The sequence below is a fragment of the Alexandromys fortis genome, unplaced genomic scaffold, assembly GCF_014885135.2.
Source record: "Alexandromys fortis isolate MF-2015 unplaced genomic scaffold, M_Fortis_MF-2015_v1.1 scaffold_281, whole genome shotgun sequence".
In the NCBI taxonomy this organism is placed as follows: Eukaryota; Metazoa; Chordata; class Mammalia; order Rodentia; family Cricetidae; genus Alexandromys; species Alexandromys fortis.
In genome coordinates, this window is record NW_026068161.1 from 298369 (window position 1) to 314460 (window position 16092).

Below are 16092 nucleotides of genomic sequence, written 5' to 3' on the forward strand. Positions count from 1 at the left end.
TGAGAGAAAGTTGAAATAAAATGACCTGAGCTTGTGCTTGTGGATTATGTTTTAACTGGGAGTGCTGATGTGTTTAGGTCGCTGCGTACCATTCTTGGCAAATTGTCCTGTGTGCCACTGAAGCAGAACACTGCCCAGAGAAGTGTCCCGAGTAGCTTAAGTGAATGGGTTCTGGTTGGCTTCACTGCTATTTATCTATCTATCTATCTATCTATCTATCTATCTATCTATCTATCTATCTATTTATTATTTTTGTTGCCCTTGGGCTCAAATCCAGTGCTCTTTTTTTTTTTTTTAAGATTCATTTATTATGTATAGTGTTCTGTCTGTATGTATGCTTGCTGGCCAGAAGAGGGCACCAGATCTCATTACAGATGGCTATGAGCCACCATGTGGTTGCTGGGAATTGGAACTCAGGACCTCTGGAAGAGCAGTCAGTGCTCTTAACTTCTGAGCCACCTCTCCAGCCCCCTCCAGTACTCTGTTTATGCAAGATAGGAATTTTACCCTAGAGCTATGTAACACTAGTTCCTACTTCTTTTTTTTTTAAATTAATTTTTTAAAAAAGATTTATTTATTTATTATGTATGCAGTATTCTTTCTTCATGTATGCCTGCAGGTCAGAAGAGGGCACCAGACCTCATTACAAATGGTTGTGAGTCATCATGTGGTTGCTGGGAATTGAACTCTTAACCACTGAGCCATCTCTCCAGCCCCCTAATTTTTTTTTTGTTTGTTTTTTCGAGACAGGGTTTCTCTGTGGCTTTGGAGCCTGTCCTGGAACTAGCTCTTGTAGACCAGGCTGGTCTCGAACTCACAGAGATCAGCCTGCTTCTGCCTCCCGAGTGCTGGGATTAAAGGCGTACGCCACCATCGCCCGGCTATAAGTTAAATCACATTGTATTTATTTGTGTGTTGGCATGTACTTATGTGAAAATGCACATGCCACAGCATATGTGGAGGTCAGAGAGTCAGCTCTCTCCTGCCACCACACGGGTCCTGGAGAGTGAACTAAAGTTGGGAGGCTTGGCAGCAATTTTGTATAATCAGTGAGCCCTCTTGCTGGGCCTACTTTCTTTATTTGAGTAACACAATGAACACAGTACACATTTGGTGTTGCACACTGATATAATAAAGAGATATACAGATAAAAGATTCCAGCCAGCTGGTGCAGTAGTGGCTGACAGTTGTGGCTGTAACCAACCATTTTCTGATTGGCAGCTAGTGCTGCTCCCCAGGAGGGATTTCAGGCCTAATCCTGCAAAGCTTATAGATGGGGAATCTTTATCAATCTTCTCCCATCTAAGCCTCAGGAAACAAGGGGGCAGAAAGAATACAAGAACTGAGGGTGAGGAGCAGAGATGCTATCTTCTGAACATGACATACTGATGCACACTTCCACTCAGGGCAGCTGTGCTTGCCCTTAGTAAGACCTACAAAAGCTTGTAATCAGTCCGCATTCCAGCACTGCTGTTGGAAGGTCTCCTAAGGCCCCGCCTACCAGAAGAGCTATTGGTCTCTGGTGACTCTCCATTGTCCCAGGAATAAATTGGATGTTACTATCAGACACTGAGGAAAAAGTTTCTCCTACACTATTAGAAGTTCTATTTTTCTCATATGTTAAGAATTGAGCAATCCTAGGAAGATATAATAATTCATTAATTCTTATCACAGAATAGAATGATTATCGTGTTCTGATGCTGTGTGTGGTACCCATTCTCAGGGTGACATCATGGTTCCCGAGTGACTGTTGAGGAACCAGCAATTAATCTTCAATCCATGCAGGGAGGAGTGGGCAGCATAGAATAAGAGTCATTGGTGAGTGAAGTCAACTTTAAAAAGACTTTTTAAACATTAAGACCTGTACACGGCAAAATTTCTATTCATACCCCATTAATTGTATATTAAAATATAGGTATTCCTGTCTGTGAATAATTAAGGGGAATGTGTTATCTTAGCAAATTATATGAACACCACACATAATAAGATTAGTCAATAGGAGAGGGGCAAGTTTTAGCAAATTTATGGCTATATATTGTAAGTGTTTATAATTTCACTCTACTAAATAGTGTAAGAATACACACAATCATTTTTTTTTAACTCCTGCAATCCCTGTTTTTTTGGGTTTTGCTTTGTACTTTGGTTGATTTTATTTGACTTCAACTACACTGTATTCTTTTGTGACAACTTCATCTATTTTCTTCTGCTCTTGGCTCAAAGCCAAGATAATAAACATATTACTCATTTTGCTGTACCTCACTCCTTTGAACCTGGTGACAAAAACATAATAGCGGGTTATTATAACACTGAATTTTATACATAAAAGGAAGATGAACTGAGAGGCTAATCAGGTAGGCTAAAACAGATTATTGTATTAAGAGGCCAGATTAGTCCGGTAATGTGAACAGGGATGCAGTGGAACTCCTGACTCCGTGATTTTCAGAAGCTACATAGCTACCCAGTGTCTCAGCTGTCTCTTGGAAAAATGTTAATTTTGCTCTTTACCTGATGAGGCTTGAGTGTGACTTTAAAGGAAAGCACTGGGGACAAAACTCTGTGCGTAGCTGAGCCTCACAGAAGAGAAAGCGGGGGTACACATGAATGTATTGGCACAGGAGACCGCTTCCTCAATATAACCCCAGCAGCACAGACACTGAGAGAAACAATTAATAAATGGGACCTCCTGAAACCAAGAAGCTTCTGTAAAGCAAAGGACACGGTCAACAAGACAAAACAACACCCTACAGAATGGGAAAAGATCTTCACCACCCCCAAATGGGACAGAGGGCCGATCTCCAAAATATACAAAGAATTCAAGAATCTGGTCATCAAAAGAAGAAATAACCCAATAAAAAAATGGGGTATAGACCTAAACAGAGAACTCTCAAAAGAGGAATCTAAGATGGCTGTAAGATACTCAAGGAAATGCTCAACATCCTTAGCCATCAGAGAAATGCAAATCAAAACTACTCCAAGAGTCCACCTTAAACTTGTCAGAATGGCCAAGATCAAAACACTGATGACAACTTATGCTGGAGAGGATGTGGGGTAAAGGGAACACTCTTCCATTGCTGATGGGAGTGCAAACTGATACAGCTGCTTTGGAAATCTGTATAGCCATTTCTCAGAAAATTAGGAAACAACCTACTTCAAGACCCAGCAGTACCTCTTTTTGGTATATACACAAAGGATGCTCAATAAAAAGGGCATGTGCTCAAATATGTCCATAGCAGCATTATTTACAAATAGTCAGAATCTGGAAACAACCTACATGCCCCGTGACTGAAGAATGGATAAAGACAATGTGGTACATTTAAACAATGGAGTACTACACAGCAGAAAAAAATAATGGCACCTTGAAATTTGCAGGCAAATGGATGGATCTAGAAAACATCATAACGAGTGAGGTAACCCAGACCCAGAAAGACAAATACAATATGTACTCACTCATAAGTGACTTTTAGACATAAAGCAAAGGAAACCAGCTTACAATTCACAACCCTAGAGAACTTAGGCAACAAAGATGACCCTAAGAGAGACATACATGAATCTAGTCTTCATGGGAAGTAGAAAATGATAAGACCTTTTGGGTAAATTGGCAGCATGGGGACCATGGGAGAGGGTTGAAGGGCAGGGGAGAGAAAGGGAGGGGAGCAGAGAAAAATATATAGCTAAAAAAAAATCAATAAAAATGTTTGTGTGTAGTAAGTGAAGAATATGTGTTGACAGTTGTTAGTTATTGTGTCAGGGATATTATAAAGAAAAGATCCTGTGGAGTGAGAACGGGAGCATGAAGAGAGAGGGAAGGTTCCGTTTCGAGTCTCGTCAAGATCAGCTTATTTGTGAGATCAGACGAGTCCGATGAATAATGAGATTAAGGATCATTGAGCAAGATTAGAGGAAGGTTAGGATTAAGAGTACATGCTTCTGAGAAACACGGACCCGGGGCAGTGCCAAGAAAGCTTAATAATGGGTCTGAAGACAATGGGTGCAGAAGCTTTGTGTCACCATGACCACAATCCCTGACATAAACAACCTAAGGGAGGAAGAACTGATTGGTCTCAGATGGTTCAGTCCACAGACACTTGGCCCCATGCAGTTGGGCAGAATGCTGTGCTGACAGGCGTGTGTGCCTGGGAAGTTTCATTATCTCCTGGAAAACAGGGAGAAGAAAGCAAAACGGGAGGGGTGGGAAGGGATAGAGAACAAGATAATCTCAAGGACTCACTGGTAGTGATCGGTTTTCCTCAGTGACGCCCCACCTCCCCAAGTTTCTACAAGCTTCTTAAATACCACCACCGTTTGACACAGGAGGCCTTTGGGGGACATTTTCTATCCAAACAATAACAACTAACACGTAGACTAAGTAAGTGGGGTGCCAAAAGGAACGAGGTGGAAAACACCAGAACGGGGTAAGAGAATAAAGAAGACAGAAGAGGGAGAATATCTCAGAACACACTTGGCAGCTCCTTTAAACACACCAGCCTGGGCAAAGATAAATTCCCAGCTGTATCCCATCTGAGTAGAGCCAAGAGAAATAAATGGTAGAGAAGAAGGTGAGGGAAATAGACGGACCAAACCATTTCATTCTTTGATTAAATAGGAATGGATGGCCCCCTAGTATGTGCCAGCAAATGTGCTTTGGGTTGTTATATACATGGTGATGATATTTATTAGTTTTAAGCTACTTATTGTTCAGTGGCCTAAGAGGAAACAGTCTTCAGCAAATTATGATGTGGAAGTTTTCATTATTCGGTGTCACTAAGACAGACCAGAAGAGACTGATGGGCCAATAGCCCACCGGCCCATAGTGATTGAGGAGGGCTGACCGGTAGTACATGTTAGTTACAAAAATGGCGGTGTATCCGATCATCTTGAGATGGACTGCTGAGCTCAGTGGTGCTGGGAACTGTGCAGCCAGTTGTTAGAACAGCTTTTTTTTTTTTTCTCACAGACTGTGAAACTTTTGAGATCAGGAAATGGGTCCTCACATGAGTACATTCTACCTGCATTTGTAGCATTTTTTTTAGGACTGCAAAAACTACTTACCGACTTAGCATGAGAGAAGAGAAATATTTCCAATACTTAAATGTACTACAATAGCCATTTCTTACTGTGTGGCAATGATCCCTAGACTCAGAAGTTGCGACGAATCACCAGTTACTTTCTCAAAATTTCTATATTCAGAACTCTCAGCACGGCGTAGCTGAGCCCTACACCTCGAGGTCTCCCCTGCGGATGTAATCAAGTATTGGGTGTCTGCGGTGTGACTTGAAGGCACCATTGGGAGAGGAGCACCAGCTGTGCTCACTTTCCTGGGTGAGGCAAGATTTCATTGCTTATGGGCTGTTGACCTGGGGCTTTAGTCCCTGTTTGGCTGCTGGCTGGGATCTCCCTTTGGTCCTTTCTACAAGTCTTTGACTCTCCACAAGACAACTCAAGGCACGACAACAGGTTCCCTTCCAAAGAAATGAACACGATAAATAGAGGAAAGCTCATTATGTCGGAAGCGGTCCAGTGTTCTGCCCCTTTAATCTCCCTCTATGGGGATGGAGTTACCACATCCAGGCAGAGGTCACTGGGGGTCATTTTAAAGGTGCCATGCTACAAATCCTAAAAAGGCACTGCCAACTACCATGTTTTAAATGTTTATCCAGGCCAGTGAGGTGACTCAGTGGGTAAAGGCGCTTGCTGCCAAGCCTGAAGACTTGAATTTGATCTCCAAATCCAGATGGTGGGAGGAGAGATGCAACTCCCCAAAGTTCTTTGAACTTCATTCACGCACATTCCAAGTATAAAACCAATACACATATGTAATAAACAGATGAAGCCATTTCAGCAGGCAAATGTTAAAAGGACAGACCGTTTTGGCAAACTTTAATCTGTGTCATCCATTGAAAATAGATTGTGTCTGTTTGGTGTCGTTCTCAGCTTGGGTGTCTTTGAGCTGTGCATCCTGCTATGTGCAGTTCTGCAAACATATGCTCATTGGTGGCAGATACGATAGTCTCTAGTTAATGTTTCTGTCAGAATACACAGACATTTCAAAATGGAGGTCTCCAAAGAAAACAGGCACTTGAGTATTTGTGTGTGTTAAGATGGAAATAGACTCATTACAGTGAATATCAAAATTGTTATGTAGATAAATTTAACATTTATTTTATTTTTCAAAGCTCTTTACTATCACAGTGCACAAAAGGCCTTTCAGAACAATGCTCTAAGCCTTTTCATCTCCACACTTGCAGGGCACCAGTTTTGTTGAATCTCCGAGGGCTGGAATGGAAATGTCTTCAAGATGAAGAGTGAAGAGATGTGCTAAATAATAAAACTGCATTAGAAGACCCAGTCTCTTTCCATTTCATGCCAAGACGGTGCTGTGATGATCTTCTCAGACTGGAAACTGGCAGTCTGACATTATACAGCACCACATATATATTATATGTATTATATATATATATATTTTATATATTCTCATCAGTCATGGTCTCTGTACTTTATTATACCCGACAATTCAATCTGATAAAAGAGCAAGTATGTTTGGATGGTAAATAGAACTTTTTTTCCCCCCCTGTATCTTCCAAAACTAGGTCTTCATTGTCTGAGGTAAATTACTTCTACACGTGTCTTCATGGTAACCTTTTACTTGTTTTCTTCTGCTCTGAGACAGCATGCAGCTGCTCTGAGCGCGAGACTCTAGGGAGTTCCTGATGGCAGGAGAGTGGTTTCTGGTGCTTTGGCTGGGGCGTGGCTATCTCTTTATAAGCTGCCCCTGAACACAATAAAAAGGGCATTCTTGGGGCATTCTGTTTCAAGGATGACCCGTGTCTCTGTCTGTGTGTCTTTGTGTGTTTCAATCTCCAGGCCCTTGCCTGAGGCTCACAAATGGTTCTCGCTGTGCAGGCGCTACACCTTCCAGGGTAGTAGAGCTCAGATTTGACTTGGGGGGGGGTAACTCCTGAGTAACTTGACTATAGACATGGAGGAGGATGTCAAGAAAGACTACATACAGGATAGGTGACATGTAAGTTGATCCATCTGCACGGAAACAACTTGGAGATGAGGTGAGACATGACAAATCTTGCTGGCTACAGAGTTCTCATGACTTATTATTATGTACCATCCTTTCTTATGGCATGAATAGATATTTATATTACAGTTTGGCTATGCAGTTCAAACAGGCTTACAAAGTTGACAGATGCCTTTACCTGCTCAAACATAGGACAACAAAAAAAATCATCTTTAATTGACTTGTGCACACTGTAATTCCATACTTGTGTTAATGCAGATGTGTATGTCACCTTTAAAAGTTTGTGTGTGTTTCAAGGATGACCCCAGCTAAGACTCCTAGCAATAGTGGAGAGGGTGCCTGAGCTGGCCTTTCCCTCTTTTGCCACAACCTCTCCAACATAAGTTGTCCTCAGTGTTTTTGATCTGGGCCATTCTTACAGGTGTAAGATGGAATCTCAGAGTTGTTTTGATTTGCATTTCTCTGAGGGTGCCTGAACTGGCCTTCCCCTGTAATCTGATTAGTGACTACCTTAACTGTCATCACGGAACCTACATCCAGTAACTAATGGAAGCAGATGCAGCGATCCACAGACAAGTACTGGGCTGAGCTTCTGGAGCTCAGTTGAAGAGAAGGAGGAGGGATTATGTGAGCAAGGGGGAGGTCAAGATCATAAAAAACAAAAAACCCAAATAAAATTTCTTATGTTTGACAATGGGAGAAAAGTAGGTGTAATAGGCTACAGCCTCACCGAATATCTGCTTATAGGCCTCTAGAATGCCTACACCTGCCATCGAGGGTCTGCCTAAAATGGTCATTGTTTGAACTCCGATGCTTTGAATACCTGTCTGTTTTTCCAGTGGATGGCCTTGATGAGGCCACACTTCTGTGAATGATCTCTGCTAAGTGGTACTCTGACGTTGTTTTAGTCATTTCATTCATTCATTCATTCATTCATTCATTCATTCATTCATTCATTCAAGACAGGGTCTCCTTGTGACTGGCTGTTCAGCAGCTCACTATATGCACCCGGCTTGCCACGGATTCACAAAGATCCACTAGTCGGAGCTCTAAGTGTGTTGTTAAAAATCTGAAATGGCTGCCCCAGGGAGGTAGACTAGGAGAATTTAAGTTTCAGGTTAGTCTGGGCTACAGAATGAACTCAAAACATCCTGGGCTACACAGTGAAACTCTTAAAAAACCCAAGGACAGAGAAGAAAGCTCAGTGGTGGAATATTTACTAGTAGTATGCACATGGCCCTGCACCGCAAAGATAAGTCAGCAACAAGCAAACAAAGTGTAATGGACAGCTACGGGATCACCATAGCTGTGAGAAGCTTGTGAGCCCATTCGAGTGCTGGTGTGGTTTTTTTTTTTTTTTGTCATTTTTTTTTTTTTTGATGACCTTAAAGAAGCAAGTTACAGTTAAAGTGGAGACAGAAGTGCAGACGACATTCCTGCTCTGTATGTGGTGGCGGCCGCTTGCATTCCTTCCGCAAACCTTTGCTTTCTCTGTAAGCCTTTTAGTGTGGTAAATGTCAGAGACTTCTGCTACATGTTTCAGACAAGAGTCGGAGGCCATTCGTCAAGATAACTGGCTTGTTTATTTCCTTCTGAAGTTTTTCCATGATTGTAGTGATTGCCTTGTCTTCATTTATAAGCAAAATCTTTAACAACGGTGGTTTTGTGGTTTATTTAGAAATAATCATGAAAATATTGTTTTTGGTGAAAGAAATCAGTTTGGGGTAGTTTATTTGCATCTAAGTAAAATGCCAAGTTTATTTTAAAGCATGCCCATGGATGTTTGGAGCGCTGTTTTGTGCCTCGCTGGCACCTTCAGTTAATGTATCCAGCTGGGTAGGGAGAAGATGCTGCTTAGCCCCTTTATCTTGCTTGTAAACAAAGTAACCCAGAGCGTTAATGCAAAGTCACAAAGCCAGCAAGGGCTAGAGCTGGGAAGCCTTTGTTCCCACAATCTTGGCAACTGAAATGAAGAAGACAGTGAATGGCTTTTGGACATTCCACAAGCGAAGAGGAATGTTTGTCAGCCCTTAGTTAACCAGAGAGTGAAAGGACCATGTGCTCCACCGAATCTTCAATGGGCCAAATTATTAAGCTGGTTCGTGAAAATATTACAAATATTTATTTTAAGGCTTTTAAGGAACATTCTCTATTCTCAGAAGCCCGGAGAAATATTGGCTTCTTTTTGCAAGCAGTGCTCAAGGACATTCTGTGTGCAGAGGGAACAATCAGAGCTTATTGCTCAAAAGAGCGATTGTGGAAGAGGACAGCCAAAGAGGTGACTTTAGCCTGGAGGCTCCCAGCACAGTTAGAGGACACGTGAAGGGACCTGGGTGACTATTTCCTAGGGAAAGGGGACCAGGCAGAAGCAGCCTGTTGTAGGTGTGCTCTTTGAAGGACGTAGACATGAGCTTCACCCATTTTATTCATCTATCAAGGAGGTAAATTTAGTAACCAACCCATTTCCCTAGAGGGATTCCGAGATGGAGTTAGGCTTCAGAATGCTCAGCTTTGGTTTGGCCCCTGCACTGTATAAATTGGAAACAAGATACGAGATGCAAACTCCTCCTGGTGTCCAAAAGGACACAGGGAAGTGGCTCACGGGCAGGAAATATGATGGCAACGAAGAGCAAGTGTATGTAGCTCGGTGTGGCAGAGGAGTAATAAGATGACCCTTGGAGTCATATAGATGTGAGATCAAATCCTGATTCTCCGTTTCCTTGCCTGCTGACTGTATGACTCCAGGCATACCACAGTTCAAGAAAGTGAGCCGTCAGCATCTTGCACTTGGGACTGATGAGTGCCTGTGTGACCCACTTCGAATGAGAGCATTGAAGAAGCACACTACAGGGACAGGAGTTGCTTCTTCGTTTGTGAGATGGTACCCTGCTCTTTCTCATTTTGGAACCGTTCTGGATACTCCACGTTTGTTTCAGTGCCAGGCTGGTCTGGCTCAGCTCTTTTCTCCAGATCTGCCTCCTTCTTTTCCTAGCTCATATATTGACCTCCTCTTCAGGGGACAGCACAGCTGGCTGATGTTTGCCTACAGTGTCATGAAAGCCACGGACTGCCATTCAGGCAGTCTCCAGACTCATTCACATACAAACTGAGGAATGATAATAAATACTGCCCCCCACCTGTGTGTGTGTGTGTGTGTGTGTGTTGTTTGCGAGTGGGTGTGGCTGTTCTGAGTTTGCTGTTAGGAATCTTGCTCTGATAGCTTTTCCACCTTATGCTTGGAGGCAGAGATTTTAAAGCAAGCTCAAAGTTTTCCTATACAGTTAGTTTCCCCAGCCAGCTTGCTGTGGGAACAGTGTCTCTGCCTTTCAAGGGTGGAATTACAGGTGGGCTGTCATATTCTCTTGGCATCTAGACTTTCTAACACACCAGACACAGGGTTCAAAGTGTAGTAAGTCAGAAACTATTCCAAAAGTGCACAATACTAAGAAATCAGGCAACTGGGAAGACTTTTTGTCAAATATCCTTTGCCTTGCAAACCTTTAGCTTGTTCCTTGGGTTCCACCTGCACGGGTTGACTATTCCAGTCCCTATGCATTCTCAAAGACCGAGCTCTAAGGAGCTGGGAAAAAAAAAAATTACAAAGGATCCAGTCGGAACCTCTAGTCACAAGGTCTTCCCTTGTTGCTATGAGGTAGAGAAGATAGAGGAGATGGACAAGAAACAGAGCAGCGCCCTGAGTGGCCAGGAAGTAACAGCGTCCAAGGCCAGGGTCCTGCCTGTTCCGTTAATTGCCCCCGCCCCCGCCCCATCTGCCTTAAAAAGCTCCAACTTGCAACCAAATCCCCAGTCAGAGCGCCCCGGAAAGAACCGCGATGGGTCTAGGTGACTACAGCCACTGCAGACATCCACAGCGGATGTCCCGGGGACTCCACGGGGTCTCTGGCAGGGCTGCGCTGTGGTTTCCAGCCTTTCATTCCGTGCACCGCACGCCTTGTGGCACTTGGCGCATCGAGGCCCAGGAGCAGGCCCGGGCTTCCACCCCGGTACTGGAACACCTCCGGCGACAGCTGGAGCGCGCCTTCCAGCGGGCGGCGGCACGCGGGCGCGCCAGGCGCGCGCGGGAGGCGGTGGCGGCGGTGGCTGCAGCCGCGGCGGCAGCGAGGGAGGAGCGGACCCGGGTGCGCATGGAGTGCGCGCTGGCCCGGCTGCGCGCGGAGCTGGTGAGCGCAGACTGCACGGCGGGGTTCGAACTCCTGAACGGAGTCCTCGGCTCCGAAGCTGGGGAGTAGCCCATAGGAGTCCCCCGGGGTGGGGGGCACAGGCTTGCGGGTGGGGTGTGAGAGATCTCTTCTGGGCGCCCGATTGCCTCTAGGCTGGGTTTTGAGACCTCCTTGGGTCACAACTCCATGGAGCAGGGCTTGGCCCACGGTTCAGTGCTGGCCCAGACTCCAGAAACCCTTCAGACTGCTTCTCTACTTTTCCATCCTCTAGTCTAGAAGCTTCTCCACAGCGAACTCTTAAGTCTATTTATGCTTAGCGTGTGGAGACGGAAGTTTCAGTGAAACCGACAACCTAGAAGGATAGGATGAGTCTATCAGAAACTCTAAGGCATGCCAATTATTTTTATTCTAGCCTTTGCTAAGAATTCAGAAAACGACTGGGCATTTAACAGGAAGGAGTGTTTGTAGAAACTTTAGATGACTTTTTTTTAGTGGAAAAAAACCCCCTTAAATTAGACAATTTGAAAAGGGCAAAAGTATAAAGAACTCAGACTTTAAAATAGTGATGCGTATGAATGCTGCATAATGGAGACTTCGAAAGTTCCCTGCATCGAATGCGGCAAATAGCCACCCCTTCAGAACAGAGTTTAGAAACTCCGGCGGGTGATCCATTTTATTTCTGATTTTGAGAAGGGCAACCCGAAAATAAATCCAATTCAGCCACATTAGCACTCTGGATTTGATAAGGATGCATTATGTTCTCATATGGAGTATAAATGGTGAGCCCGAGAAGCTGGACGGGGAAGCTGCCTTGGTGCCTGGTGAAGCCACCTCACTGCACACCAGGAGGTTGGTGCTGTGGGTCAGGATGCCACCCTGGAATGCCTGGACCTGGCAGAACCCTCTATGCTGCTGAGTTGGGTTATGTCACCCCCTTCCCCCTTTTCTTGCTGACTCATAGCAAAGTCCTGCTGGACAAGTGCTGAGGCACCTTTAACCTTAACATTCCAACAAGTCGCTTTGCCATTGGAGGTTTAGACAAGTAATGCATTATGGGTGAGAGAAGGTAGGGAGTTAACGGAGTCTGCTAATACCTTGCTGGCCCTACAGCTTTGAGAATGTGAACTAGTCGACTTGAGTTTGATTATCCATCTGCAATGCAGAGATACTCTCACGAGAGGACTGTAATAATTATATGAGATTATATTATATGCATGCCTAGGCCATATGCACTCTTTGTTGACTACTGTTGTTTTTATAATTATTATAGATCTTGGAAGCTGATTGTGCCTAAAGGACAAATAAGAACATATTGAGAATTGAGGATTGAGCCAAGGAGGTGGCGCTTTAGAGGCGCTTGTGGACAGGCCTGAAGACCTGAGTTCAATCCCCAGTCCCCACAAGGTGGCAGGAGACAACCCACTCCTTGATGGGCACAAAGGAACACTGTGGCACAAGCATGCCTACACTCACACATGCAAACACAGACAGGCATAAGTAAAGAGATGAAAAAAATCGAAACAGAACCTAAAATTTCTGGAAAGGAAGTGGAGAATCTTACACACAGTCAGATGCTGTTTCGCTGGAGTGTAGGGCCTGGTCCATATCTGCAGGAATTCCCTAGTCCGTGTGACTGATCATAAGAGAGAAGCGAAGGGGATGGATACTTAGCTCAGTATCATCACCACTAGAAGTAGATTTTGATCTGGACCATTAGCTAGATCTCTATGGGAATCAGTGTTCTCATGTGTAGAATGCTCAGATATCATGTATTAACAATGGAGTTTATGTAAGGAGCAATGTTGGCCAGTCAGTCAGTAACGTTATGTATAATATGTTCCATTTAGCTTACTAATGAATGACATTAATTTCTAAGTCTGGAGGTAAACCTAAAGTTTTCTTTGTAGATAGTCTTTCTTTTTCATTCCCTCAGAGAAGTTTTGCCTCTTTCATCAGGCCCTCAAAGGGATCCGTGATGAAAGAAGTTTAAAAACCACGAGTGTTTGAATTTCGCAAATAAGTGTGAATTACACGTCTTTTACTTAGATGGGCGGATCCTTATCAGTAATTTTATACCTGATATTTGGCATGAAAGTAGAGGACAGATATCCATCATCTCATTGATTCATCCCTTCCGTCACTCAGTGTTCTATCAAGGACAACAAGACCCTGGATGCCAAGGGAATGCACACATAGCCAAGAACGCAGTCTTTTAGCCAGTAGCCGAGGTCCACCTTCAGCAGCAGGGTCTCGTGTAGTCTGCGAGTTATCAGAGGCATATAAACGGAATGCCATGGAAACACGATGCCTGACCATGGTGACAGGCGGAGTTTCAGGAATCATTGATATTTATTTGCATCCCGTGGGAAGAGAAGAGGGGAAGCGAATCTTAGAACAGAGGGTGGGATGCAGGTGTGTCTCAGCATGGGCATGTCCCCGGAGACTGGCGAGGTGTCTGACCCCCTGTGAAAAAAGCTGTCATGGGAACAGAGCTAGGAAGTGAAGCGAGGAGAGCAGGGCAGGATTCTAGAGCCTGAGAAATACATCAGACAACAGTCTGGTGGTAGTTTATGGGGCTTTTTTTATGGCGATGGCTGTGTGATCTGCCTTCTGTTTGTTTGCTGGGTGCCTTGGATGTCCGTCTCCTTTAACATCTCTAGTTCTTGCTTCCGGAGAAGTGGTTCCAAGTGCAAAGAATAAAAAAATAAACACCGGAAGAAAATAAAAAAGATACCGCTGCCTAACATTTTCGTTTGCAAATTGAGGAAGACTCGCCAATGCAGGGTTTGCAGTTTCCTCTTACAGTGCCCTGGCTTATCCCGAGGGCAACTGATGACGAGCTGATAGAAGATGATGGTACATGGAAAACATTATTATACAAACTGCATCAAGCGTGACTTCAACTGATGAAATATGCAAGTAGTTGATCTTTAGCTTTAGGTTATAATACAGCTGGACCAAACTTGGTTGGTAGCCTGCCTCCTAAGTAACCTGTCCTTGGAGATGTAATTTTTAAAATTTTATTGGAACACACGGGGGCCTCATAAACTCCCATTGGAGGAGGTCATGAATCAGCCTTGCTACAGAACAGGCTTTGTTCTAGAGCGAAGAGTGTTAGATTATATAAGGACATATAACCCTACATGTGCCTCCGAGGTGTCGTTATAGGTTTTTCCTCAGCAGGGAGGCCATTTAAAATCCTGAAAACTTGAAATGACAAGTAATCAAGTCAATGGGCCCGGCTCCTGAGCACTCAGGTGGCCCCCGGCAGTTATCCCGTGGCTCCGAAAGCTCATAAAGATAAATGATGTCAGTGGGATCCCACGCCATTGCTTGAAAACAGCCTTCGGTGCGTAGATATTTTTCACACGGACAGCGTTGTGCATCAGCTCTTTTTGTTTTCATTTCAGGGCCATTTCCAAAGCTATTTATTTATCTGGGTTTTTACCTTGTTGTTGACGAAGCTACTTTAACAGCCGGAGCCAACGGTCGGAAAGGGAGAGCGAGAGGAGAAATTCATCTTTCTCTCTGTCTTACTTGCCTTTCCTACCGACTCCTTATTTCTCAAGTGCAGCCAGAGGGCAGTTTCATTTAATCTATATCTCAAACTAATAAAATCCCTTATTATTGTTGTTTTTTTCCCTTTCAGCTGGAATTGCGTTTCCAGAACCATCAGCTGGCCCGAACTTTACTGGATTTGAACGTGAAGATGCAGCAGCTGAAGAAGCAGCAGGACCAGGAGCGTGCATCTAAATCCCAGAGCCCCGAAGATGACGCCATGAACCCCGAGTGTGGAAATGCGTAGTGGAAAGCCCACGCCCGCAACTCCGAAGCAGTCTCGACCCTCACCATAACATAGGCAACTCTGAAACCGTTCTAGCATTAACACTAGCGATGCCGTCTTGTGCGTTCTGAGGGGCATCCTGTCCAGCGAAAACCTAGGTGTAAGGAGGACGTGGGGAAAGAAAGGATGTAAGAAAGGAGAGAGACATTGTTGTGAAGTAAAAAAAAAAAGTTCATCCATTGGTTTGACTGGTTGTTATCTTAGTAGGAGGAAGGGAAGAAGGAGAGAAATAGGAGGGAGAAGAAAAACCAAAGCATCCGAGTCTGCCTTATTGCCAGTTTACAATGCTGCCCGTTGCCTTATCGCCTTCCTTTCTGTAGTTTTTGCTCTTTTTTATTTTCCTGTATTTAATTTTGCTTGACCAAGTAGCCAATGCAGTACTCTTCTGACTCAGGAAACTGAGAATTACTAGTGCCTGGATTCCAGCCATGCCCCCGATGTGGCCACCGTTAAGGGCGTCTCAGCTTCTTGCTGCATTTAGACAAATACTCCAGGCCTTGCTGTCATTGAAAGACAAAATAGGTAATGATCCTCCTAAAAATCTCTGCCTCAGTTGGATCAAGTGTGAGTTTCCTGAGGTACACCCGTCAATTCCTAACTAATGTAGTTCTTCTGTTCAATTAAAATCGTTCTTATTGTTGAATTAAAAAATCTATTGTGCCCTAAAAGTGCTTTTTCAATGCAAAAGTAAAAACAATAAAAAAAGTTGCAAACCTAATTGGTGTTCCTAGTTGTTATTATCTATGAAATTATGCCAATGTGCATAATGTTAGCGAAAATTTAAATTAGTTTTTAAGACAAAAGAGAACAGAAAGGAGTTAGACTTTTTCTTAAAAACAAATGTTAGGATTGGCTATGTAGCTTAACTTGTGTGAGTCCCTCAGTTCAATCCCCAGGACAGACAAAATAATTTTAAAAGAAGAAAGAAAGAAAAAAAAAACCCAACTTGTGTGTAAGGATCGAGGGGACTGTCTGGGTCAAGTTTAGTTTGTTTTTTTACCTTTTTTTGCCAATAAGTTAACTATTCTAACATCTTCATA

The 16092-nt window shown here is 43.8% G+C and overlaps 1 protein-coding gene across 1 annotated transcript; it reads left to right on the forward strand.

The window, feature by feature from the left end:
* Positions 1–10828: 10828 nt before the first annotated feature.
* On the forward strand, positions 10829–15770 carry Aard (alanine and arginine rich domain containing protein). Its single transcript, XM_050127787.1, has 2 exons — positions 10829–11208; positions 14858–15770. Exons 1-2 carry the CDS (start codon positions 10861–10863, stop codon positions 15011–15013), a joined length of 504 nt encoding a protein of 167 aa, XP_049983744.1. The 5' UTR covers positions 10829–10860; the 3' UTR covers positions 15014–15770.
* Positions 15771–16092: the final 322 nt, after the last annotated feature.

Coding starts and splice junctions, on each gene's coding strand:
- Aard (XM_050127787.1), top strand. CDS start 10,861: ATGGGTCTAGGTGACTACAGCCACTGCAGACATCCACAGCGGATGTCC. Junction 11,209..14,857: donor CCCGGCTGCGCGCGGAGCTG/GTGAGCGCAGAC, acceptor TTTCCCTTTCAG/CTGGAATTGCGTTTCCAGAA.